This window comes from Camellia sinensis, chromosome 2 (assembly GCF_055761805.1).
Source record: "Camellia sinensis isolate YWXY chromosome 2, ASM5576180v1, whole genome shotgun sequence".
Classification (NCBI taxonomy): Eukaryota; Viridiplantae; Streptophyta; class Magnoliopsida; order Ericales; family Theaceae; genus Camellia; species Camellia sinensis.
The window spans coordinates 60999940-61027664 of NC_138962.1; the positions used below are offsets into that span (position 1 = coordinate 60999940).

General features: G+C 37.4%; 1 protein-coding gene across 2 annotated transcripts in view; it reads left to right on the forward strand.

Moving 5' to 3' along the window:
• The window catches only part of LOC145820064 (putative disease resistance protein At1g61300), a 65775-nt gene extending 40123 nt beyond the window's left edge, over nt 1-25652 (forward strand). For both annotated transcript variants that reach the window (XM_082914562.1, XM_082914561.1), the window contains 2 exons: nt 22203-25228; nt 25307-25652. In XM_082914562.1, the coding sequence (XP_082770688.1) occupies nt 22212-25228; nt 25307-25313 (3024 nt within the window). In that variant the 5' untranslated portion in view covers nt 22203-22211 and the 3' untranslated portion in view covers nt 25314-25652. The remainder of the gene's footprint in view (nt 1-22202; nt 25229-25306) is intronic.
• The last annotated feature ends 2073 nt before the right edge of the window (nt 25653-27725 follow it).

Consider the following 27725-nt stretch of genomic DNA (forward strand, 5'->3'; position numbering starts at 1 on the left):
TGTATCCTATGTTTGTTTAGTCATGGGATTAAATGTATGGATTGGACTATTTTTAGTTATCTAATGTTTGTTTGGGATATTATGGAGAAGGATAAATACTTAAATGACTATTTTATCCTTTTCAATTATTTACTAAGTAATAGCAATATTAAACATACCTTTAATATTTTTATTATTTTTAACTAGATTAAATAAAATATTGTTTTATTTTATTTTTTGCACAATATTTTAATTATTTTAATTTATTATTTTCAATTAAATTAAATTTATAATTTATATTTTTTATTTAATATATAATTTTAAATTAACGACAATAAAAAATAATTTTATTTAATATATAAATTAAATTTTCAACAACACTAAAAAAATTTAATTTATAAGGCCATAATTTATAATTTATTATTTTTAAATAAATTTAATTTATAATTTATATTTTTTATTTAATAAATAATTTTAAATTAACAACACTAAAAAAATAATTTAATTTAATATGTAAATTTAATTTTTTAACAACACTAAAAAAATTAATTTATAAGGCCATAATTTATAATTTATTATTTTTAATTAAATTAAATTTATAATTTATAATTTATAATTAAATTTTTTTATTTAATATATAATTTTAAATTAACAACACTAAAAAAATAATTTATAAATGTTCAAAAAATTATTTTATCATTTTCTAATTGTTTGCTAAGTAATAGCTTGGAGGGTAAAATAGACATTTCACAAAATAATCTCATGGGATACCAATCCCATGGTTTCTATCCCACCCTCCCCTATGAGATAGGATAGTCCCATATTTGTGAGACTATTAGTCCGGAGCAAAAAAAATAAAACAAACAATAGACTATTAGTCCGGTGGGACTAATAGCCCAATCCCACCCCCTAATCCTTCAAAACAAACACACCCTAAAAGCCAAAACCTCTGGACTCATGATTTTTGGAACGGTGGATTTGGTGGGAAGCTCCCCGCTATCTAATTTGAGTAAGCGCTAAAGAGCCTAAAAATTTTATCAAAATTTTTACCAAATGTCATATGAGTGTGGGATTTACACAATGTGGATCTCATGTGAGTCTCATACTCATGTGAGACTTTTGGTAAAATTTTTGATAAATTTTTACAGATTTCTAACATTTTTGATCTAATTTTATTGTTATAATATTTAAGTTTTAATGCACGAAGGACAACGGGTGTACAAGGGATCCAGATCCTCTCTCCACTACCATTACTTCCCTCTCCATATTGTATGGAGCTTTGAATCTCAACCATCTACTCTTTAAATTCCGTTTAAAGTTCAACGGAATTTGGTGCCTTTACTCCTATTTTTGTAGTTTGCCCAAAAAGCATTTTAACTACTCTTTAAATTATTAAATAAATAATAACAAATTTAGTGTAAATTACGCTTTATCACTGTAAAGTTAGGTCAAAAAACACGGAACCCTCCCAAGATTTACTTTGTGACACTTAACCTCCTTATGGTAGCTACCAAAATGTAAAGGAAAATTCTATTTGAACACCACTTTTCATCTGAGTACCCGCCATCATCATATTTTTTTTTATTACATTTTTACCTCTTGAGAAAATTACATTTTTACCCCTTAATCCATTTCTCAATCCACACCACAGACCTCTGCCATATTTGCTGTCAGAATTCGTTCCCTCCTCCACACCCGTCGCCACCCCTTTCTTAGTCCATTAACTGCCCAATCACCTTTTCATTGGCGGTGACACTCGCCATAGCCTTATTAGCCCCCATCATTGCCTCTATCATTGCAGTGACCTCCCACCTACGATCTCCACCATCACACCTCTTACCATTGCCACGCACCCTGCAGTGTGTGCGATCGCCAGTGAACGGGCGCACGCGAGTGAGCGAGAGAGAGAGATTTGTATTTGATGGCAAAAACTTAGGGTTAGGGTTCCAGTGGGACAAAAATGAGAGAAAGGGGTTAGGGTTTGAGAGGGAGGGAAATGGGAGATGATGGCGGCGGTTAGGTTTTCAAAGGGAGCGAAAAATAGAGATAATGGTGGAAAGGTTCACAAGTGGGTTGAGGGATTCATGGCTGTAGGAGGCTGTGACGTGGTGAGGCGGGAGTGGATGAGGATATGGGAATAGATAACTAGCTTGATGACAGAAAGGGCTAAGAAAGGACAATTGGCCTATAGTAAAGGTTGGGCAGGTGCTGGTGGTGGGTGCGGTGGTTGATGGCGGTGGTGGTTGATGAGGGAGGCTATGGAGGAGGCGACGACTGGAGGAAAGGGGGTTGTAACCGGTGGTGGTTGTGGTAAAAGTTAGGGTTTGTTGGAGAAGAGGGTAATTTGATATTATTTGAAAAAAAATGGTGTGGATTGGGACAAAATCAAAATTTTCAATTTAAATGTGGTGTGAACTAAGTAAAGAGTGAAGAAATGGTGTGTACTGAGATAACTAGTGGTGTGCAAATAGAATTACCCAAATGAAAAACTGAACGGATGTGAAAAAAAAAATGGAAACGAAACCTTAAGCCTTAAGTCCACTCAACTCTATCAGAGGCCATTTAGTTAGTCAAAATAAGGAGATTCATATCTTTATTTACTGCACTAGCCCATGTTAATCTAGGTCTTCCCCTTCTCCTAGCACTTCCATCTACCGTTACTGTATCGCATCTCTTCACTACTGCCTCTGCTGGTCTCCGTTGTATATGACAAAACCATCTTAATCTATTCTCTCTCAGCTTATCTTCTATCAGTGCTATTTCTACCCATTCACAAATAAACTCATTTCTAGTCTTGTCACACATCCACCTTAGTATTCTCATCTCAGCAGAACTCATTGTCTTACACGTTTTTTAATTGCCCAACATTCTATCCCATACAACATCAGTGGTCCAATAGCCATTCTATAGAACTTTCCTTTTAGTCTAGTAGGTACTCGCTTATCGTACAGTAGTACCCCAGATGCACTCCTCCACTTAAGCCACCCCGCTTTGATTCTATGGACCACATCTACTCTAATCTCCCTAGCCGTTGTGATAATCAATCCTAGATAACAAAAATGTTCACTCTTAGGTAGTTCTTGATTCTCAATCTTTACTTCTCCTCTATTTTCATTGTTACTGTTACTAAAATTATACTATATGTACTCTGTCTTAGTTCTGTTTATCCTAAATTCTTTAGATTCAAGTGTTTCTCTCCAAGTCTCTAACTTAGTGTTAACTTCTTCTCTAGTCTCATCCACTAACATGATATCATCTGCAAAAAGCATACACCATGGCAAATCATCTTAAATATTTCTCGTCAACTCATTCATAACTAAAACAAAAAGATAAGGACTTAAGGTTGATCCTTGGTGTAACCCCACAGTAATTGAAAATTCACTTGCCTCTCTAGCTGGCGATCTAATAATGGTTACCATACCTTCATACATGTTCCTAATCACATCAATGTAGTCTTTTGTCATCACTTTCTTCTCTAACACCCACCAGATTATATCTCGAGGCACTCTATCATATGTTTTCTTAAGATCAATAAAAACTATATGAATGTCTCTTTTCTTCTCTCTACACTTTTCTATTACTCTCCTCAAAAGATAGATTACTTCTATTGTTGACCTACTAGGCATAAATCCAAATTGATTCTCTAACACCTCTGTTATATCTTGTAATTGATGTTCCATCACTCTCTCCCACACTTTCATTATATGACACATCAGCTTGATTCCTTTATAGTCGTTGCAATTATGGACATATCCTTTATTCTTATAGATTGACACCAAAATACTCTTTCTCCACTCCTCTGACATTTTCGTAGTCAACAAAATCTTGCTAAATAACCTAGTAAACCAAGCAACCCCCTTACCCAAACATTTCCAAGCTTCAATAGGGATATCATCGGGTCCTAAAGCCTTATTCGATTTCATTTTCTTGAGTGTCTCTACTTCAAAGCTCATGTTTTTAATCTTATGATAGAACCTGTAGTCTTGGTTTTCCTTATTACTGGCTATTTCCACTCCTTTAGAGCTTTTTTCCTTGTTTCTCATTTAACAACTTTCAAAATAGTTCTTTTATCTCTCATTAATCTCTTCATCCTTTGCCAACACCTTAGAGTCCTCACTCTTGATGCACTTAGCTTGATTAAAATCTCTTGTTTTCCTTTCTCTTATCTTAGCAAGTTTGTATATTTTCTTCTCTCTCCCTTATTATCTAGTCTAGTGTATAGGTCATCATAGGCTTTTAATTTAGCATTTCTCACTACTTTTTTGACCTTCTTATTAGCCAATTTGTAGCTCTTAAGATTTTCCTCAGTTCTATCCTTCGGCCACTTTTTAAAGCACTCTTTTTTTGTCTTTACTATCCCAAAATATTTTTGAAGCGTGTTAAACTAATATGTTTCCTCTCCACCTTCGGTGATCACTATCACAGTTGCTACCTCTCTCCCTCTGTCTTTATTCATCGCTCCTGCTCAGTTTTTTTTTTCCCTCTCTCCATATATGAATCCCCTCTTGATATATATGTACATGGAACACACACATTGTCACACCACTGCTTGAAGAAAAAAAGTTTACCCCTCCATTTATGTTGGGTGCGAGGACAAAGTTGACAAACCCAAGAGATCTAAGAACCAAATTTATAACACTTATTTGAAAAAAGATAATATAACACTTATTTTATAAATTTATATTATTTTTCTTTTATTATCGTTTCTTAAATTATTTAGTTCAGACTTATAATTAATTTCATGTACATGTAATCTATAACAAATACTAATACCTAACCAAATTCAAAACTCAACACTCCAAAGTTCAAGCATAGTCCCAAAGAAAGTATAATCTATAACAAACACATAATAAATGCAACAACACCATCATAAATAAATAAAAGGGTTTAAAGTACGGGTCATTACATTTTCTCTCTTTATGCAGACAAAAGCCACCTTGTGGCAGCCACCACCCCTCCGCCCTCTTCCTTCCACCATTATTGCACCACCACGACACCACTAGTCTCTCATTGCTCATTCCTCCTTCCCTCCACCTTATGGAAACCATCTCATAGAAGAAGACACTTTTGGTGACAAAAATTTTAGTTGCCATTGAGAAGAATTGTCCCTATAGTTGTTATTTATTTATTTATTATTTTTAATACAAATTGACAAGATCAAAAAACTAGAAAATAATGGGAAAATAGCTTGTTTGGTTTGAGTTTTCTAAATTTATTTTTCAGAAAATTGAAACCTTTTGTTTTTCAAATTATTTTGTTTTTACTGAATTTTTGAAATATTTTAAGCATTTTTTTTTAATTTTTAGATACATCTAACATAAACACACTTAAAAAATATAATATTTGTGATTTTTTTTAAATACCAAAAATACAAAAAAAAAATGAAAATTTAGTACATTTTTTAAAATATTTTTGTGTATTTACTGATTTTTTAAAATATTTTACTTTTTAGATACATCTAAGTAGGGTGTATCTAAAAATGTAAAAAAAAATTACTTAAAATTTTAAAAATATTCAATAAAAATAAAAAAATATGAAAAATAAAAAATTTAATTTAAAAAAAATTAAATATAAAAAATTGAAACCAAATACAATCATTACTTTTGTTTTTGGGAAACAACACTAAGAAATAATTTAATGCAACACATTTTTAATTAAGAAGTTGTATGAACCCAACATAATGTTCTGATATTTTGCATAGGCAACCTTCGTGGATTCTCTAAAACTGGAATTGAGAAAGGGAAAATAATTACTGCAGAACAGGACCAGTCAACAGTTTCATCATTCATTTCTTTGTTAGTAGTGAAAAAAGACTAGCTCCTTGCTTAGAGACAGGGCCGGAGGTAGTGTATGCCCAGGAGCACGTACCTCCCTCAAGTTTTGATAATTATATTGGTATCCTTATATATATAAATTATATTATATATATATATATATATATTTTATAAAATTATAATAATATCTCTTTTTCAAATTATAATAGTCCTTCTATTATAAATTTTCTTTATAATTACAATGAACTTACTAAAATAAGTCTTTCTATTATACACCTCCAAAAGGTGTGTACCAACCATATACTAGTTATTACTTTATGGTATTGATACTATAAATTTTCATAACCAAATTATTTTCATTTATAACTAAAATTATTACTATATAAATTATAACCATACAACACATCATCAATTATAACCAAAAAAAAAAAATTTTTTTTTTTTTTTTCAATAAGTTATAACTAATATCAAAATGAGAATCATTACTTAATGTATAATCAAAAACCTCTTCAATCATAACCAAAATAGCAACCACAAGAAGTTATAACTAAGTAATATCCAACACTATAATGTGTCATAACTAAAGACCACAAAGATCATAACTGTGACATATGATAGACATTTTTTTTACAGTGTGTTTTATAGAATTTTTCTACTAAAATATATCATTTCTATCTCAACTTATCATCTTTTTTAATTTTTCAATCCACCTAAAATAGTTACTCCACAATATTTCTATAAAATTTAACCTTAAATCCTTTAATTTAAAATTCACATATATCAAAATAAACTCTTAATATTTACGTTTAGTAATATCTCAATTTGTTATGAGAAAAAAACAAAATTAATATTATCATTAATTTGTGCCCCTCTTCACTGAATTCCTGGCTCCGCCACTGCTGAGAGACGTTGAGAGCCTGCATATACACTCTGTTTGGCTCAACATTCACTTGATTTAGCAAGTTCTCATATGGTTTAATTTGTTAGAACAAGTATCCAGGACACTTAGCATGGGTTTTGGTTCTTGTATGGTTTGGTTATGATTAGAATGAATACCAGTAAATTGAGAGAGAGAAAGAGAGATTGCCTGATGGATGACGTCAGGAAGGTGAAGTGTGTCAATGGAGGTGGAGTTCTTGACAGTCTGGTGGTATGGTGATAGCAGCAACAACGGAAATGGTGGCAATGACAATGGCAGAATTGAGGCGTGAGAGTGTAAGAGAGAGAGAGACAACATAGTGAGGGAGAGAAAGGAAGATCATGGATTGAAATGAGGAAGATGCTAGTTAGGGCTTTTTAGGATAATCAAAAGACGTCGTTTTGGATTTGGTGACGATCAAGAGTTTGGTTGCTAAATCTACAACACAAACTCATAGGACAAAACGACGATGTTTGTCTTTGATGACCAATCATATGTAGTCTCTAAAAAATTTGGACCTCCCTCCTAAATTTTAGCCCCTGTTGCCTGTTTACACCACATATGACTGACCAATGAAAAGATGTGGGTTGAAGAGTGCATTTATTCGTGTGTTATGAAAATAGAGAGACTGTATATTGAATTGTATTGAATGAATTACAAGAAGCCTATATTTATAGGCTGAGAAGAAACCTAGATAAGTGTAGAGAAGAAGATAGAGAAACATCAGATATAGGTATAGAAAAGGAGATGAGATACATCTACAATACAGATAGATAAATATAAAATAATAATATATGTATCTAACACCCCCCCTCAAGCTTAAGGTGGTAAGTCAGATATCAACTTGAGCTTAGAGAGGAGATCAGAGAAGCGTCCTGGAAGATGAGCTTTGGTGAAGAGGTTGGCAGTCTAATCAGCAGAGGTAACAAAGAGAAGACGAACATGGCCACTAGTAACATGCTGTCGTATAAAGTGGAAATTGATCTCAATATGCTTGGTGCGATCATGGAAGATATCGTTATGTGCAATCTGAATAGCACTTTGATTGTCACAATAAAGATTGGTGGCAGCAGAATGAGAAACACCCATGTCAGAAAGAAGCCAACGAAGCCACACAAGCTCCTGAGTAGTGTCAGCAAGAGCACGATACTCAGCCTCGGTACTAGAATGAGCAACAAGAGTTTGCTTCTTGCTACGCCAGGAAATGAGAGAGTTGCCTAAGAAGAAGCAGAACCCAATAGTGGAACAACGATCAGTAGGATCCCCTACCCAATCGGCATCAGAAAAGGCATGCAGCTGTAGAGAAGAGTGAGGGGAGTAGTGAAGACCACAAAATAGAGTTTCTTTGAGATAGCGCAAAATGCAAACCACAACAGCATAGTGTGAAGAGCGAGGAGCAGTCATAAATTGACTGACAAAATCTCCAACATATATTCAAACATCAACAAATAGGTCCGGATATTTCTCTCGAACCTCCAACTCATGTTCCCAAGTAGCTTCCTCAACCCTGTGATATTTCCACAATACCTTTACCAAGGGTATCGTCTTGCCTCGCAAGACTTGGTCCCGTCTATCCAAGACCCGCACCGGTCTCTCCTTATATAAGGTATCTTCATCTACCTCTAAGTCGGTCCAATCCAATACATGCGATGGATCCGGCTCATACTTCCGAAGTATACTAACATGAAACACATCATGCACTCCGGACAGTTGCGACGGCAATGCTAAATGGTAGGCAATCTCCCCAATCCGCTCAAGGATCTCAAAAAGGCCAATAAATCGAGGGGACAACTTCCCACTTTTCCCAAACCTCATCAAACCCCGCCTAAGTGATATCTTCAAAAAGATGTGATCACCCACCTCAAATGCTAAGGGCCGCCTCCGACGGTCGGCATAACTCTTTTGGCGACTCTGGGCTATAACTAATCTCTTACGGATAAATCTAACTTTCTCCGTCGTTTCTCGCACCAACTCCGGGCCCAACAAAGGTGCATCACCCACCTCGGCCCAACACACTGGAGATCTACACGGTCAGCCATACAAGGCCTCAAACGGTGCCATACCAATACTCAATTGGAAACTGTTGTTGTAGACGAACTCCACTAAGGGTAGGTGTCTCTCCCACGACCCCCTAAAGTCAAGGACACAGCCTCGAAGCATATCCTCAAGGATTTGAATAGTACGCTCGGACTGCCTATCAGTCTAAGGATGGTAATCCGTGCTAAAAGTCAATCTAGTGCCCAAGGCACTCTACAAACTCTGCCACAACCTAGCAGTAAAACGCGGATCTCTATCTGAGCGATCGACACTAGGACTCTGTGCAACCTCACTATGTCCCGAATATACAAGTCGGCAAGATGATCTACCGAATCTTTTATGTGCATAGGAATAAAGTGCGCCGACTTAGTCAACCGGTCAACCACCACCCAAATAGCGTCACTACCCTGTTGAGTCTTTGGAAGACCCACGACAAAATCCATTGTGACGTGCTCCCATTTCCACTCGGCTATAGGCAAGGGTTGTACCCGCTGGCCTCTGATGCTTGGCCTTCACTTGCTGATAAGTAAGGCACTTTGACACAAACACTACCACATCCTTCTTCATACCCCTCTACCAAAACTGGCGACTCAGATCACGATACATCTTAGTGCCTCCCGGATGCACCACAAGGCGTGAATGGTGAAACTCTTGGAGTACTTCATCTCAGTAAGACTACGGCACAAACAAACGGTCTCGGTACCTCACACTTAGGTCGGGATACACAATCAAACCCTTCTCTACCTTCACACTCGAAATCTTCTCCCGGAGGGATTCTATCTCAAAGTCACCCCTCTTTGCCTTTAACACTTGATTCATAAGTGTAGGTTGTGCCACTACAGAAAACAAGGCCGCAGACTCAGCAGACTCACCCAGAAACAAGTTGAACTCACTAAGAGCACCCAACATCTCCCATTCCCGGATGGCAATACAAACTACATCACTAATGGACTTCCTACTTAGGGCGTCGACCACAACATTGGCCTTTCCCGGATGATAGTGCAACTCAAAGTCGTAATGCTCTATAAACTCCATCCACCTTCTCTGCCTCAAATTCAAGTCTTTCTGTGTAAACAGGTACTTCAAACTCTTATGATCCGAGAACACCTCAAATCTCTCACCATAAAGGTAGTGCCTCCAAATCTTCGAGGCAAATATTACAGCTGCTAACTCTAGGTCATGAGTAGGGTAGTTCCTCTCGTGTGTTTTCAACTGCCGCGAGCCATAGGCTACTACTTTCCCTTCTTGTATCAGCACATAGGGGTGTTCGCGGATCGGTTTTGTGCGGTTTGCGGTTCGGTTTTGACCCGCCCGCATCTATGCGGTTTAGGGAAAAGTCAACCCGCAACCGCCCGCAGTGCGGTTTGCGGTTTGTGCGGATAGGGTTTGTAGATGTACGGGCGGTTGCGGGCGGTTTGCGGTTTACACTTTTTTCTTTAAAAATTAATTTTTAAGTTTTTTTTTTCCCATCGAATTTAGGCATTAAATTTATTTTATATATTTGTGATCATTTGATAACAATTTTCTGATGAGTTTACAAATAAAAATTGAATATCACTAGCATTTTTGTCATGAAAAAAATGTATATCAATGCATTAAAGGTTGTACTCAATTAGAATTGTTAATTCAGTAATCAATAATCAAACTAGAAGCTTCATCAATCACCAGAAGAAAAATTTTATTAGGAAAAAGTGGATGAGTCATTAATGAAAATCATATAAGAAACCAAATTTAGGACTTGATAATTCTACGACATTAAGAAAGTTGAGAAATACTTAAAAATAAAGATCCTAGTGTCATAGAGAATATAATGGTGCTCCTGTTAAAGTTACAAAGTTGGTATATAAAAAATAATAATAATAATACTAATTAAAGTGCGGGCGGTTTTTGCGGGTTGCGGTTTTAACCCGCGACCCGCCCGTAACCCGCAAATTTGTCATATTTCAAACCGCATCCGCCCGCATTATGTTTGCGAAACCGGCCATTTATATGCGGGTTGGGCGGGTTGGGCGGTTTGAGCGGTTCGGATAAACCGTTGCCCACCCCTATCAGCACACAACCCGAACCCTCGCGTGAGGCATCACAATTTACTACATAACCCAAACCCCTCTCCGGAATAATCAAGACTAGAGCGGTGGTAAGTCTAACTTTAAGCTCTTGGAATGACTTTTCACAAGTCTCACTCCACACAAACTTGATCCATTTCCGCGTCAATCTAGTCAAAGGCGAAGCTAGGCTAGAGAAATCCTTCACAAATCGATGGTAACAACCAGCCAATCCCAGAAAACTGTGGATCTCAAAGACACTCTTGGGCTGTGCCCAATCCTGCACTGCCTCTATCTTGGATGAATCAACCGCCACTCCTTTCCCGGACACCACGTGGCCTAAGAATTTAACCTTTCTTAGCTAGAACTCACACTTCCCAAACTTAGCATACACCTTATAGGCTCTAAGCAACTCTAGCACCACTCGCAAGTGTTCCTTGTGCTCCTCCTCAGAAGGTGAATAAATTAGAATGTCATCCACGAAAACGACCACAAAGCGATCTAAGAACTCCCGGAAGATCCGGTTCATCAAGTCCATAAACACAACCGGTGCATTGGTAAGCCCAATAGGCATCACCAGAAACTCATAATGGCCATACCGCGTACGGAATGCCGTCTTCGAGATATTCTCCTCCCTGACTCTCAACTGATGGTAACCCGATCTCAAGTCTATCTTAGAGAAATAACGGGATCCTTTCAACTGGTCAAACAGATCATCTATACGAGACATAGGGTATTTATTCTTAACCGTAGCCCGATTCAGTTTTTGATAATCGATGCAAAGTCTCAAAGCCCCATCTTTCTTTTTAGTAAAGAGGGCCGGTGCTCCCCAAGGCGAGGTACTAAGGCGGATAAAGCCCTTATCCAGCAACTCCTGGAGTCAATAGAGAACTCGATCTCTCGATGGGGTGGTTAACTAACAAGATCCTCAGGAAAGACGTCCGAGTACTCACAAACCACTTTTGGCAACTCAGTCCGAGTCTCATCACACTCGCTACTCATACAGCTAGCGAAAAGGCAACTAAGTTCACTCCGCCCTCGCGAATCATACACCGGTGGTAAAACCCTACTAACCCGATCTCCCAAGAAATGAAAACAATCTCCGCTCAAGGTACATACAGTAACTCTCTGACAGAAACAATCTATAACAACCCGGTATGATGATAACTAGTCCATAACCAAAATCACATCAAACCCAGACATATCTATCAACACAAAAGAAAAGGGAAGTCGACGATCGGCGACCTCTATATCATAGCCCCGACACCCCTATTTCAAAACCATCTCGCCCGCAATGGGTGGTACAACATAAATAGGAGATGCTAACTGCGCCAACTCCAATCCCAAAACAGATGCAAATGCAGAAGATATAAAAGAGTGGGATGCACCCGTATCAATTAACATATTAGCAATCGAGTTGCAAAACAAAAAGGTACCTCTCATTATTGATGGAGCAGGTACAAGATCTGGCGCTGTAACAGCATACACGCGTCCTGTAGGCCTTTGATCCACCTGCTCACCTCTCAGAGCATAAGACTGCTACACAGACTAAGCCGAAGAGGCTCCCTGATTGGCCCTCGAGGCCTGAACTGACTGCGCTGGTTGGTGACTTTGTGTTTTCCTCGAACCAGACGCACCAGGCGTGCCACCCAACTGTGGGCAAAAACCTCTTCAGATGCCCCGCCTGTCCACACTAATAACAAGTGAGCGGCTGGCCTCTGCCCTGACTCTGGCCCTGAGAACGGGTTGAAGATGATGCTGCTCGCTGCCCTCCTCCCCTCTGCGGGCAAGCTGGAGACTTGTGGCCCAACTGACCATATTTGTAACAAGTGAAGTCTCCCTGACCGCCTCTCCTAAAACCTAAACTCAGTACTGGAAAGGTAGATCTAGAATGTGCTCCCTGGGACTACTGAGGGTTAGAACCCCTCTGCCTCTTACTATCCCCCTGGCCATCCTGACTCCTCCTGGAGCCCCTCATCCGTTCCTTCTCTGTATGCATAATGATCTCTAGATGGGCAGTAGCCTCCACAAGGCACCCATAATCCCTAATCATGGACCCAGCTACTCGAAATATGAGTCCGGTCCTCAGATTCTTCTCAAACTCAAGACAATGGCGTTCCTCAGACGCCACCAACTCAGGTGCAAACCTCGATAAACTAGTGAAAGCGGCTTCAAACTCTGCCACTAGTGTATTCAACTGCTTGAGCTGACAGAACTAGTCCCTCAACTTCTCCCTAACAATGGGAGGCAAGAACTTCTCCTGGAAGGCATCAACAAAAGCCTCCCAAGTCCCTCTAATTCGCCCTCGAATGAACTTCCACCATTGACCTACGTCTCCCTTCAGCTAAAAGGACGCCAAGGTCACTCGCAAGCCCTCGTCTTCGATGCCAAGCATCTCAAACGCCTTCATTATCTGCTCTAGCCACTCATCAGCCTTTAGTGGCTCTTTAGGATCCCCTAGAAACTCATCAGGATTCAACCAGAAAAACTTCCTCTTCAGAAAAGACGGCCCTGCCTCAGCTACTTGGGCCTGGACCTGATTCTCAGCTCGGAGAATGTCCATAGACTCCCTCAATGCTCCGGTCATTTCACAAGCTAAGGCACCCATGGCCTGTTGTCCTACTGGCTCGGCTACATTGGCCTGACCAGTCCCTTCCTCCTGTACTGAAATTTCATCCGGTATAGGCATCTCCTGCCTTTTAGGCCTACCACGCATACCACCACGACCTCGTCCTGACATCCTAATAAAGGTGACAGAAGAAATTAGCACATTCACAAATGTGCCAAAACTATTTCACTCGTGTCCTAATACGATGGACAACTGTAATTCACTCCACATAAGCACATAATCACATAAGCACTTACGAATTTCATTTCTGGATAGTGACCGTCCCGTGGCGTTGCTAGAGTTCCAGTTAAAAACGGCAGTGATCAAGTGCCTTTCCAACAGAACTCCCAAAAACTCATAGACCCGATCAACATCCTAGAAACTAAATCACATACCCATATAGTCATGTAAACATGTTATCACATAAGCACATAACATCACACATAAGTCTCTAACAAGTGAGACAAACCCATTGTGGTACTAACCACTTCCCACGTATCCAAAGTATTCAAACCCAGTACGCTCTGATACCAAGTTGTAACGCCCTCAAAATAAATGCATAAATCAATCATTCATAATATCCGTAGACATAGGGTAATAAAACATATTCATTCATCAGAGTATTCTTTACAAAAAGTATTACATGTTGACAACAAAAGTAAATGCCCTACGGGCTTCCAAACTTTTCAAGTCAACACTTAGTTACAACAAAAGAGAGTTATAACTCTTTACATATTAATCCCTTGGCCTGGAATTACATATAACATCAACAAAATAACCAAAGGGAGTCTTCAACTCCCAAACCTCCCAAGCTATCTTGGAGGCGGCATATCACTTGCACTTGTAAAATAGTGTCCCAAGTAAGGTGAGCTAAAGCCCAGTAGAGATATGCTAAACATCATATGAGAATTAACTAAAACATTAGCATTCGATAAATGTTTTACTCTTAAGCCATCTTACAGCTTTCCATGATCTATTAACATTGATACTCACATGTCAATTCAGTTCCAGTCGTTTCTCCCAGTCAATCCATTTACATAGCTCATTTTCTTTTAAACAATTTAATATGAGACTACAACTCATTCAACAATACTTCAGTAACAAACATCATTCAACACTTCTATTCACATGCCATTTTACGGAACTACGTCCGAGGGAACCGGCACCCATAAATAAATAAGGTTTCGGGACTTGCACTAGGACATTCCGACCAACTTCGTTATCAATGGAGTTCATCCCCTATCTCCTCCCAAACGAATGGAGTACATCCCCTATTTCCTCCCACACAACATACATATACAGTGTATTTAAACACATAGTCATATACAATGACCCAACAATTCACATATTAAATGTGTTAATTTCCACCGTTACATTCAATGACACAATCCAATTGATTAGTTTCAATTTTCCCTAATCATCATGCGTTGTCTACAACAATGAAGACTATCCTCCACCGATAGCCCAAAATAATTATTTCTAAACAGATAAATAAATCTATCAAACAGATAATTTATTACATTTTTCATCGATGAGCGATTCATCAATCCCACTACACCAATTAGTCCCAATTCCATCCAATTTCATGATTTTTAAATCAATTTCAAATTCCCACAATCACCAAATTAATTATACAAATTAATTATTTAAATTCCATTAGGGCATTTTCCCCCTTTTCTCAAACATTGATCCTAAGACCAAATTTCACCAATTTAAATCCACAAACCCCATTTTCAAGACCTCATATGTATATGGAGCTTAAAAACACAAAACCCCTCTTCAGAATATTACAAATCTCAAACTCTAACTTCCCAAATTTCCAAATCACACCATTTATACTAAATGACTAACACTTATGTTAAAGCTCATAAAAATGAATAGATTATCCGTACCTCGAATTTAGGAGCTCAAAGGAGAAAAAGAGTGAAATCCAAGATGCTCCAAAGTCCAACTTTTTCGGATCAAATGATAGCCCACACGAAACTCTACATTTTTAACAAAGAGAGTAGGGTTGAGACACTCTAGATCAAGGGCTTTTGTAGAGAGAAGGGATACTTTAGAGAGAGAGACAGCCGGGTTAGGGTTTGGATGAAAAAGATGATGAAAAAGTGATGTATATCACGCTGCTGCCAACTGATATATTTGAGGTACTGGCTCGAGTGAAGAGGTGGTCGCTCGAGCGACTAGACACAAAAGAACCTCGCTCGAGTGTAAGAAACGTCGCTCGAGCGAACAATGCGAAGCTTCAGGTCTGCAACCCAGAAGCATGCTCGAGCGCAAGTGTTTTCGCTCGAGCGAAGAAACACAAAACAGAGGGCTCGCTCGCTCGAGCAAAGAATACCAACCTTCAGGTCTAAAAGAGACGCAGACGCATGCTCGAGCGCAAGACTTCTTGCTCGAGCGAAGAGACACAAAACACAAGGCTCGCTCAAGCGCAAGAAAGCTCGCTCGAGCGGAAGTTGCGTTTGAAAAAGAAACCTGAAGGCCCACAACACTCGCTCGAGCGCACAAACCCTCGCTCGAGCGAAGAAGCAAATACCCAAGGCTCGCTTAAGCGCAAAAAGCCTCGCTCGAGCGAAGAAGGAAAAACCTGGGTAGCAACCATTTGTTCCAACTCACAACCGACCTGTTTCAAACTTGCCCAACACATCCCAAAACTCAAATATAAAGAATAAAGGATGTAAACAAGATATAGACAGCGACATTCAACCACGGAACCCAAGTCCGGAACACAACAAAAGAAGAGGTAAAACCAGGAACGCTATAGGATCAAATTGCTAAAATGTGACTTTTGCTAAAACAAATAGAAATAAGTGCTATTTTTCTAATAACAGTGATAGTTCGTGAAATATCTTTTTTTTATTTAAAAAAAAAAATGAGAGTTATAGGTGATAATTTGTTTGTTGTAATGCCCCGAAATAATTACTATAAACCATCCACAATATTAATTACATAACAACACATGATAAGGTAATTAGCTTTCATTAGTCCCAATCACTTTTACAAAAGAGTAACATATGCAGGTATACATTCACAAGTCTAACCCTTAATCTATAGCATATGTTACATAATAGAGAAATATGATGAAAGTTAAACAAATAAGAAATACTCTAAGGGCTTACAGATTCCCAAGTCAGTATTTGGTTACAACAGAAATGGATTTAAATCCAATACAATTAAAGTCCTTGGTTTGTACAAAAATAAACACAACCAATACACAAAATGAAGCTCTTGCTCCAAGTCCTCCCAAGCTATTGCCTTGGCAGAGGCATGTTATCAACACCTAAAAATGTTTTCCCCGCATAAGGTGAGCCAAAACCTACTAAAAATAATCCAACACAGTATATGAATCTTAACAAAGATATAAGGTGAATGCATATGCAATGCTTGTGCCAAACCATTTTATATCTCTTTCCAAAATCATGCAATGCCGAATTAATATCATAATTCATAAATCATTTTTCTTACAATAGAAAACAGGGCAGTTAATCACACTCTGAGAATCTCAAAACAAACACAACCTTTCATGGAAATTTCATCTGCGGGAAACCGTAAACCAGCACCCATGTAAACCTAAGCTATACAAGCACTACTATTGCCATTTCACGAAAATTTTGTCCGCGGGATCGGCACCCATGTATATGCGTGGTTTTTAGGATTTTCACCATGGACACTCAGGCCAACTTATTTTAATGAGACAACACATACTTCCCAAATTCACCTATTTTTCTCAAAACAATAAACATTTCCAATGTATAAATATGAAATAATGCTCGATGCAAGTGGATAAAACAATAGTTTCAATTTTCCTAATTCTCATGCAATTTCCATAACAATCATAGCTATCTTCCACCGATAGCCCAAAACAAATATCTCTAAACAGATAAACAATTTTCAATAAAGATAAGCTAAGAGTATAAAAATGGCCCGCGGCCTGCCTACGGCCCGAGGTGGGCCAGACCTGTTTAGGCCCGTTTAGGCCCAGGCCCGAGCCCCTGGGCCTAGGCCATCATTTTAAAGCCCAACCCGGCCTGTGGGCCTCGACCCGTTTAAGGTCTAGTGTTTTTTAGTGAAAATAATAAAATTTTTATACAAAAAAAATTAAAAAAAACAAACAAAAATGGTCAGGCCCACCCAAGCAAGAAGCCAAGCCTAAGCCCAGGCCCATCGGGCCCAAATACTCCTGGGCTTGGGCCTAATTTTTTGGCCTGCCCGAATTTTGGCGGGAGCCCGCGAGGCTCGACACAGGCTGAGCCAGATTTACACCCCTAATATAAGCTTTCCAAATTTCAAGATGTCAGTGATAATACATATCCAACTCCACCATCCTCATCAATATCAACCCAATTCCACATTTCCAATATCAATTTCATTTATCCTTTCAAAATCAACATTTGATATATCTTTGGTGAAACCCCTATTTCTTTATAAACCAATTTCAAAGGTAAAAATCCACTAATTCATCATAACTCAATAATAAATACATTCTCTTAATTATTTCCAACAAAGCATTTGAAAACCCCTCTTTTGAAATCAAGCCAAACCCTAGATTTGTCCAAAATTCCTCCAAACCACAATGTTGTTTTATAAAGACAAATATCTAAGTTAAAAATCATAAAAAGTACGGAGAATCCCTACCTCAAGCTTAGAAGATAAGAGAAAGAGTAAAGGAACTTCAACAACGCCCAAACCCAACTTCATTCGGATCAAAAGGAAGCCCACGATGTGCTCTACATTTTTAACAAAGGGACACAAGTAAAGAACTCAACGGATCTAGGTGTATTTGTAGAGAGAAGTTGAGTTTTAGAGTGAGAGAGGGTGTAGATCTAAGGTTTTTAGAATGTTTAGAGAGAGAAAGAAATGAAAAAGTGACTCAAAAGTGACTTTTTACGAACTGATATACGCACTGATCGCTCGAGCGACCAGACACCATAAGTCGCACTGCTCGAGCACAAGAAGCTTCGCTCAAGCGAAGAATACAAACTCCCAGAAGTTTTACAGACTGAAGACCACAGCTTGAGCTCAAGAAGGGCCGCTCAAGCCAACACCGCTCAAGCAAAGAATACCACCTCCCAGTAGTTTTACAGACCTGAAAAAGTACTGAGAGTTCACAAAGACCGTTCGAGCGCAAAAAGTGTCGCTCGAACGAAGAAACAAAATTCTAGGCAATAACAGTTTAAAAAACAAGCCACCAACACATCTCAATAGCCAAACTCAAAGAGAAATAAGGGGAAACAAGACATAAACAACTATATAAGACAATAAAACCCGGATCCAAAACATCAAATGGGTTAGGTCTAAACCAAAATCGCTATATTGGTTATTTAGAATTATTTTCAGATCAAATGAAAATACCATACCAAATTTTCTTCTTACTTTTTTTTTTTTTTTTAATCTAGATACTTTTATTTTGTAAGAAATTTAATTTAATTTCTTTATTTTATTTTATTTTTAAATTAAAAATAATTTTTGAAAATTCATATTTAAATTATTTTATGCCATTATAAAATGTAATTTTTTGTAATATCAACTTATTCAGGGCCTGTTTGGTAACATTTACGTTTTCAATTTATATTTACAAAAATTTTATAAATTGGTTTTTGTTTATTTTTAGAAAAACATAAACTACAAACGCATTTGGTTTAGACAAAATATTTACAAAATTTTAAAAATATAAAAAAGAGTGAGAAATAGCAAGTGGTGGCGAGTGGTGACGAGTGGTGGCGGCAGAAGACGGTGGTGGAAAATGATGGGGGGGGTGGTGGTGGCGGAAGACAGTGGTGGAAAATGGTGGTAGGTGGTGGGTGATGGTGGCAGAAGACGACGGTGGAAAGTGGTGGCAAGTGGCAGGTGGGTGGGTGGTGGTGGTGGTGGCGGAAGTCGGTGGTGGAAAGTGGTGGCAAGTGGCGGGTAGTGGCGGCAGAAGACGGTGGTGGAAAGTGGTGACGGATGGGTGGATGGTGGTAGCAGGTGGGTGGTGGATGGCGGGTGGTAGTGGGTGGTGGTAGCGGTGGTAGCGGTGGTGGCGGTGGGTGGGTGACGGTGGCGGGTATTGGGTGGTGGTGGTGGTGGTGGCGGCGGGTGGTGGGTGGTGGTGGCAGGTGGGTGGTAGGTGGCGGTGGCGGTGGCGGGTGGGTGGTGGGTGATGGTGGTGGTGGTAGGTGGTGATGGTGGGTGGGTGGTGGATGGTGGTGGCAGGTGGGTGATGGCGAGTAGGTGGTGGCTGGGTGGTGGTAGGTGGTGGCAGGTGGCTGGCAGGTGGGTGGTGGTGGCTGGTGGCTGGCGGGTGGTGGATGCTGGTGGCAGGTGGGTGGTGAGTGGTGGGTGGTGGTGGCAGGTAGGTGGCGGGTGGTGGTGGCGAACGGATGGATGGTAGTGACGGGTGGTGGCGGGTGGGTGGCAGGTGGGTGGTGGTGGTAGGTGGGTGGCAGGTGGCTGGTGGTGGCAAGTGGATGGCTGGTGGGTGGTGGTGGCAGGTGGCTAGTGAGTGGTGGTGGCAGGTGGTGGTGGAGGGTGGTGGCAGGTGGTGGTGGAGGGTGGGGGGTGGGTGGTGGTGGCGGAAGACGGTAGTGGAAAATGGTGGCGGGTGGTGGCTAGTGTTGGGTGGTAAAAAAAAAAAAAAAAACTGAAAACTCAAAACGGAAACACATTTTTTGAGTTTACATTTTTTGGCCAAATTTATAAACTAAGACTACTGATTTATAAATAAAAAATTTACCAAACAAATTTTTATTTGAGTTTTTTTAATTTTTGTAAATATAAACTGAAAATTGAAAACGTAAGTGTTACCAAACGGCACCTCAATGATCCATTTCTGAAAGGTGTATTTGTTTTTGCTCATTAATATTAAAATTTTAATTAGTCTATTTCTAAAAGGTGTATTTACTTTTGCTCATTAATATTAAAATTTTGATTAATCTTATTTATTATTAAAAATAAATTAGCAAATAATTTTATATATTTATATATACAATTTTGTTTTGGTTGCTCAAATTATTTGGTGTCTCTGCTCAAGTTCATTCAAATTTATTCGAATTTTTGAATTTTACATAAGTTCTCACTGAATTAAAAGTTATGTTATCCAATCTTTAAAAATTTACAAGCTTGACTCGAGTTGCTTGAGTTTAACTCACCCAAATTTTTAACTCTAACAAGGGGGTTGAAAGTTACATGATTGAAGTTGTGAGAAATTAAAAATTGATATATAAATTGTGATAAAATTGTGAAACTTAAATTGTAGGTTTCAATATTTTTTTTGTCTTCATAATTTACATACAAAAATTTAATTATTTCTATTATTTTATATAAACATGCAAAAATGGCCTTTGATAGGACCGCGTGGAGAAGTAGGATTCATGTAGCCGACCCCATGTAATAGGACTTAAAGCTTGGCTTGGTTTGGGTTGGTTTATATTTTATTAATTTTTTTTCATATCCCATGCATAGCACGGATTTTCACTAGTATGACACATTAAGGATATAGTAATTAGATAGATCTTGAGAAAGTATGGTAGTACTTTAATTTCGCTATTTTTTTCTTCCCTAGAAAGTAACCAAAGGATTGAATTTTTTTTTCTTGTCTTTATCTTGACAATTATACTCTAATGCTATGCAAAAATGGAAATGCCTCCTGTCTAGAAGTATCCGTGATTTATAGCATCTAAACTCTACGTGATAGCATTTACGAGAATAGCACTATTAATTGTTGTATAATAAACAAATTGAATAGAGTAATAGGCAGGATGCTTTCTGTAAGATTGTAATTTCCCCTCTGTTATACAGAAAAGACTATTAGAAATTTTATCGCCAAGGTAATGCCTAATCAGGAAAACAATACTAAGGTTGTGTTCCTTAGATGTTTTTCCAACAAAAACCTTAACCCATAAAATATGAAAGATGTTTTCCCAACAAGAACCACAACCCATAAAATATGAAAGAAAACAATACTAATTCCTCAGGTGTTTTTCCAGCAAGAACCTTAACCCAGAAATCCGAAAGAAAACAGATAGAAAAGAAGAGAGCATACATCTAGGCTGTTTTAAAAAACCCATTATAAAGAACTAGAAGCTCCATCTCATGGATATTCTCAAAGGAGGACTTTTAATAGATAGAAGCTTGAAGAAATAAAGAAAGCTCTCCTCTATTTGTAGAAGGTGAGAGCTTCAATATAAATACTCAAGATTTCAATGTGGGAAACAAACAAATAATTTGAACCTAATTTGATTTTTGGGAAAGTGAAAAATTGGATTCCCTCCAAAAGTGAAAAGTGTAGAGATGCTTTAAGATACCAATGTGGGAACCAAGCAAGAGATGTGTAGAGATTATTGTTATTGGTAAATAATATACAACATAAAAACATAATATAAAATGGTGTGACACTTTGTGGTTTTATCATTTCAACAACAACCACAACAAAGAAAAACCCTATAAGTTGGCTTAAACATTAAAAACAATGCCACTTCCATGTCATTATAGAAGAGGTTCTATATATTTTCCAATCTACAATAGAATGCATTTCCTATAAATACATTTAACTTGTATAGTGACAACAAGCTTGGCGAATGAATGTAAAAGTAAGGTGCACAAACGGGGAACAATGGTATACACATTGAAAAATCAAATATGGTCGCCAACAATCTGGCTGACTTAGGTTTATCCTTTTCAAATGAAATATCCATGAACCATTCATATAGTTTCAAAAAATGCCGCCAGTATATGGGAATTCTGTTTTTTTTTTTTAAATGTAAATGATATATTTCCTGTACATGGCTGACTGTTTTAATCCATCCTTGCTGATACTGTTTCTTTTTCTTATTCGAACTTCTCTGGTGCAAGTTCAGTGTTTCTCAATGATGGCTGAAGTAGCAGCAGCAGCAGCTGCAATGGGGGCACTGACCCAAGCCAAGACAGCATTCTGGGCTCCAATTGTGGACACAATTGCCTCTTCAAATGACATGGAGGAGATTTACATAGCATTAAAGGAGGCAATTGCAATCTTAGGTGCAAAAAGGGATGATCATCAAAATGCAATCCAAAGACAAAAGATAATGATGCCTTCTAAAGCTTATGATCAATGGATTCACAGAGTTATTAAGACTGAAGAAGAAGTGAAGAAACTACTAGCCAGATATGACAAACAAAGTGAAAGCTCACAAATAATTTGCTTTCTTCCACGTTCAAATTTCAGCAATGAGATGAAAAAAAAGGGTGAGAAAGTAATCAAACTTTTGGAGGCTAGCAATCAACTTGGAAGTATTTTGGTTGATCAACCACTGGAACCTGTTATCAAGCTGATAGCACCAAATATAAAAAAGTTTTCAACACTTCAAATGCCACTAGAAGAGACATTGGATTTGCTGAAAAAAGACAAAGTTAAAGGAATTGCAATCTCCGGAATGATGGGGACTGGGAAAACAGCCATTATGAAGAACTTGAACAATCATGAAGAAGTAGCCAAAAGATTTGATCTGGTCATGTGGATAAAGGTTTCAGCAGGGGAGAGCAACGAGAATTTGGACATTAGCCAGTTGCAAAAAGCTATTGCTAAAAGGTTGAAAGTGGATATGGAAGGCACCAGTGATTCTGAGGACATTGCGGAGAGAATATCAAATGAGTTGAACGGAAAAAGGTATTTGTTACTTCTGGACGATGTTAAAGCAGACCTTGATATAAATCAAATGGGAATCCCTCCTTGTGAGAATGGGAGCAAGATAGTATTGACAACTAGAGAGAGCCATATTCGTTTCCCAAGAGTGGATAGGGTGGTCAAGGTGAAATATTTATCTCCTAAGGAATCATTCAGAATGTTTCAAGATGTAGCAAATTGCCCAAATCTTAAAGATGATCGTGAAGCAGAGGCATGTGCATGGAAAATAATAAAAGAGTGTGGTGGTCATCCACTTTTAATAAATATAATAGCAAGTGTGTTCCAAAAGAAAGACTTGAAATTATGGAGTGAAGGATTTAAAAGCTTGAAAAGATTTTCAGAAAAAGGTCAACATGAATTGAAAGAATTGAGGAATGTGATAAAATTCTGTCACGATGATCTGGAAGATACTCAAAGGAAATGCTTACTATATGGTGTGTTATATCCTGAAGAAAAGGACATTTACATAGATTGTTTGTTGGAGTGTTGGAAAGCTGAAGATTTCCTCGGTAACTGTGGTGATTCAAGAAAGGCATATAACAATGGAATTCATATATTGAATAGCCTTAAGGACAAGTCATTACTCGAGGAACATAAGAATCCAAAATATGTTACAATGCACAAATGTATAAGACAGGTACTCTTATATATCTTGTCAGATGATCCTAACTATAAACTTTCGGTGCACCAAATGCCCCCAGATTCAAAATGTTGGAGTGAAAAGATATGGATCTCTTTGAGTGGTAAGTTTGACAAGTTACCTGATTGCCCAAATTGTGGCTCGCTCTCTACACTCTTCCTACAGAAAAATTTGGCTTTGAAGAGTATTCCTGCATCATTCTTTGAGCACATGACGAGTCTCAAAGTTTTGGACTTGCTTCATACAGGAATTGAGTTATTACCATCATCTCTATCAAAAGTGATTGCTCTCAAAGTGCTCTATCTAAACTATTGTGAATATTTGAAGGAACTCCCTTCTAGCTTAGAAAAATTTGAACATCTTGAAGTACTTGATATCCGAGGCAGTGGGTTCAGTAAGATACCATATTTTATTGGAAATTTGAAGGGTCTAAGGCATTTTCGAGTATCCTTCGCCAAATGCGAAAATGAAAATGATACTAAAGAGGTGGAGTTTAATTGCAATGTGATTTCCAACCTTTCTAAATTGGAAGAATTGATCATTGATGTGAAATCACAGAGACACCAATCCAATAAGGTGGTAGTGAATATCATAAAAAATGTGGTTACCCTAAAAAATTTGACAAAACTTCAGTTTTGCTTTTTAAATGAGGAGGTTGTAGATGTCATTGAGGTGGATACTCCTACTACTTATCTCCGAATCAATTTTCCTGAAGCAAACATTCTTTACACTTTTATTGAGGAAACCCGCTCATGGAGAAGCATCCAAGACATCCGGTCATTTCAATTTTTCATTGATTGCCCTAACTCAAAATACCCTCGTATTCCTAAATTTTATGAATATGAAAGGTATGTTAGATATTGCAATGGTGAAGGCATCAATCATCCAATTTTTGAGGTCCTTGCAAATGTTGATGCATTCGATTTGGTGAACAAGAAGGACATCAAGCATCTATCAGACTTGGGAATTCCAAGCATGAAGGAGGTACAAGGTTGTCAAATTGAAAGTTGTACTGCACTTGAAACAGTCGTGGATAGTGTAATATTGCCCAACGTAAAGCATTTATACATGAAGAATTTACCAAAGTTGCAAAGCATTTGGAATGACCAAGTGCATTCGGATACTCTAACCAAACTGAAGACTCTGGTTTTGAGTAGCTGTCAAATGTTGAGAATTATTTTTCCTCTAGTTGTGATTCAACATCTTCATGAAATTGAATGTTTAAAGATTGAAGACTGCCCAGAAATTGTGGAAGTGGTTGAGCAATCTGCAACCGCTAGAAATCAGAAACTTGTGCCAAAACTGAGAAAAGTAGTACTTTGTGGCCTGCCAAAGTTGGGAAGTATTTGCGCAGATAATTCATTGAAGTGGCCAGCCTTGGAGAAGCTTAAGATTCATAACTGTCCAGCCTTGATCAAACTACCATTCGGCAAAGATGATGCAGAGAATCTGAAACTTATCCAAGTAGAACAGCAACTTATCCAAGGAGAACAGCAACTTATCCAAGTAGAAAAGCAGTGGTGGGAGAATTTGCAGAATCAAGAGGTGAAAAAGAAACTTCAGGAACTTTGCACCTTCAGGTAATGTTTTCATCTTTATAGTGTTTTTGTCAAAATAATTTGCAGAGTTTCCTGCCTAATTCTAAGCTTAACATGAAGATCCTAGATTATACAACCATGGTGTTCGTGAGTTGGTCCAACGAGCTTTCCGAGAGATCATGTTCAGAAGTTTGGGTTTCTTTGCATCCTCCCTCAGTTTGTTGATACATTCCAGTGGTTGTGGAGTTCTCCTGCTTGGTTTGGTTTCCTTCTTGTTTTTGTTTTGGTTGTTCTCTCATTCTATTTAGTGAGAGATAAATAAGAAATTAAAAATCTAAATATGATGATGAAGGCTTAAGCTTGTTGTATCATATTATTATTTATGATTTGAATCACTCTTTTGTGTTTGTTTGAGACATTTAAAAGTGCATAATACTATTGCTTTCTCTCCATAATTATATCATACCGTGATATTTTGTTGTTGTTGTCCTTGACAATGAAAAAAACCCTGGAAGTTAATTTTAGCCCAAGGGGAAAAGGGAGGGGATGTTGGGGATCAGTTCCAGGAATTTATCATTTGGTTGACTGAGTATGACACATTATGATTTGAAAATCTCATTTAGTGAATGCATAATTCAGCTGAAAGTTGTGATATTTCATTCAATTTAATTACATCAAACATGGTGCAACATTATTGTGCAAATCAAGTGCAATTAGGGAACCATTTTTTTATATTTATTTTTTCTTAGTTCTTTATATTTTTGGTCTTAATAAGATTACATCTAGATTAAACAATTCTTTTAGAATTACTATTGTTCACATGCTTCATATTGTATTATTTTAGTAGTGGCTATTTTTAAAATAAATTGGTAATTTTTCTGCCATAATATTTGAATTTCTTCTAGCTTGCTATGTGTATGCAACCTGACAGGGACTAGCTTGCACTAGCTAGATATTAATATATATATATATATATATATATTTGAATTTTAGGTAATTCACAATGTTTAATTTGGTTTGGTTATAAAGTTTAATACTTTGGATTATTTTGAGCATTTGTAAGGTTTACATTTGTGATGATTTGCACCATCACTATCACTTTACTTCATATCTTACCTGTATTTGATACATTTCACCGTTTTATTTATATAGCACATGTAGTCACCCAATAAATGTTTGTGCTTGGTAGGACTTATCATATTAAAAAAATTAGCGGCCTACACATGTGATGCATGTGCAACTTGAAAAAAATAATATTATAAGAATAATGACAAAGAAATATGTTCATATTGTGTGTTACTCAAATAGTAAGTCATTATTAAACTCATGGTCATGGATTTGAGTCTTGTCCTCCTCTTTGTATAATATTTTGGGAAAATTCAAAATATGTGACACAAAAGTATCTACACCATCGCAGACCTTCCTTGTCAACACCAGTGCATACCTTCCTTTTATATTTGGGCAAATTACAAACACCTCTCTCGAGATTTGGTAAAACTACAGATTCCCCCTGAGGTTTGAGAAATTACATCCCGCCCCCTGAGGTTTATATTTTCATAACAAATTGTCCCTGAGATTTTTATTTTCATACAGATTCTCCCATAATTTCCCCTAATTTGTTAGGAAAATTTGACCCTCAGGGAGCAATTTGTAATTTCTCAAACCTCAGGGGAGAATCTGTATTTTCACCAAACCTCGAGGGGGTGTTTGTAATTTGCCCTTCTATATAATAGAGTAGATAATGGGACTCAATGTCAACATACCTTATAAAAGGTTAAGAGTTTCACCTACCACTAAAACATTCCGTAATATTTAACCTTTTATTTTAAAGGTTTCTATATTTAATTAGTTTCTAATCATAAGCAAGAGTGCCACATAATTTAATTGGTCAAATTATATTTTCTGACATGAATTAGTTCAATTTTGAGGTTTTAAGCCTTTCCCATCCCATCCCACATAATATGTAACTCAACAATACGAGTCATTTTGTTTGGCTAACTTTCCAAGTCTCTTTTGCTATGTTCAAATTTTAAAATTTTGAATTTTTGCAAATGAAAATAATACATAGGGAAAAGAAAATGAAGTGAATATCTATTTTTTTTTGAATAAATCCAATATCTAAATATAGTCTTAATTTTGTTGTCTTGGTCCATTTTGAACAATATATATTTTTTTATTCCATGTATTTTTTTGAGACAGTAGTATTTTTTTTTTCGATATGCACGTACTTTCCAAATAGATAATTTCAACCAAGGATATAGTGAATCCACCTCCCCTCATTTAAATCTAAAACCCAAGCATACTCGTGCAACAAAGACTCGCAGTTAAATGATTTTGCTTTCATATCATGTCCTAATTTTCTTTAATATAACATAATCTACACTTCATATTGTCTTGGTTCAATTTTTACAAGGAAAAATGTTATATATAAATGAATTTCTTATTAAATTTTTATTTACCTCTAAAAACTGAAAAAATAAAATAAAATAAGAGCAGATGTTAAGTCTGTGATTTGAAATTCAAATGAATATATCCAAAG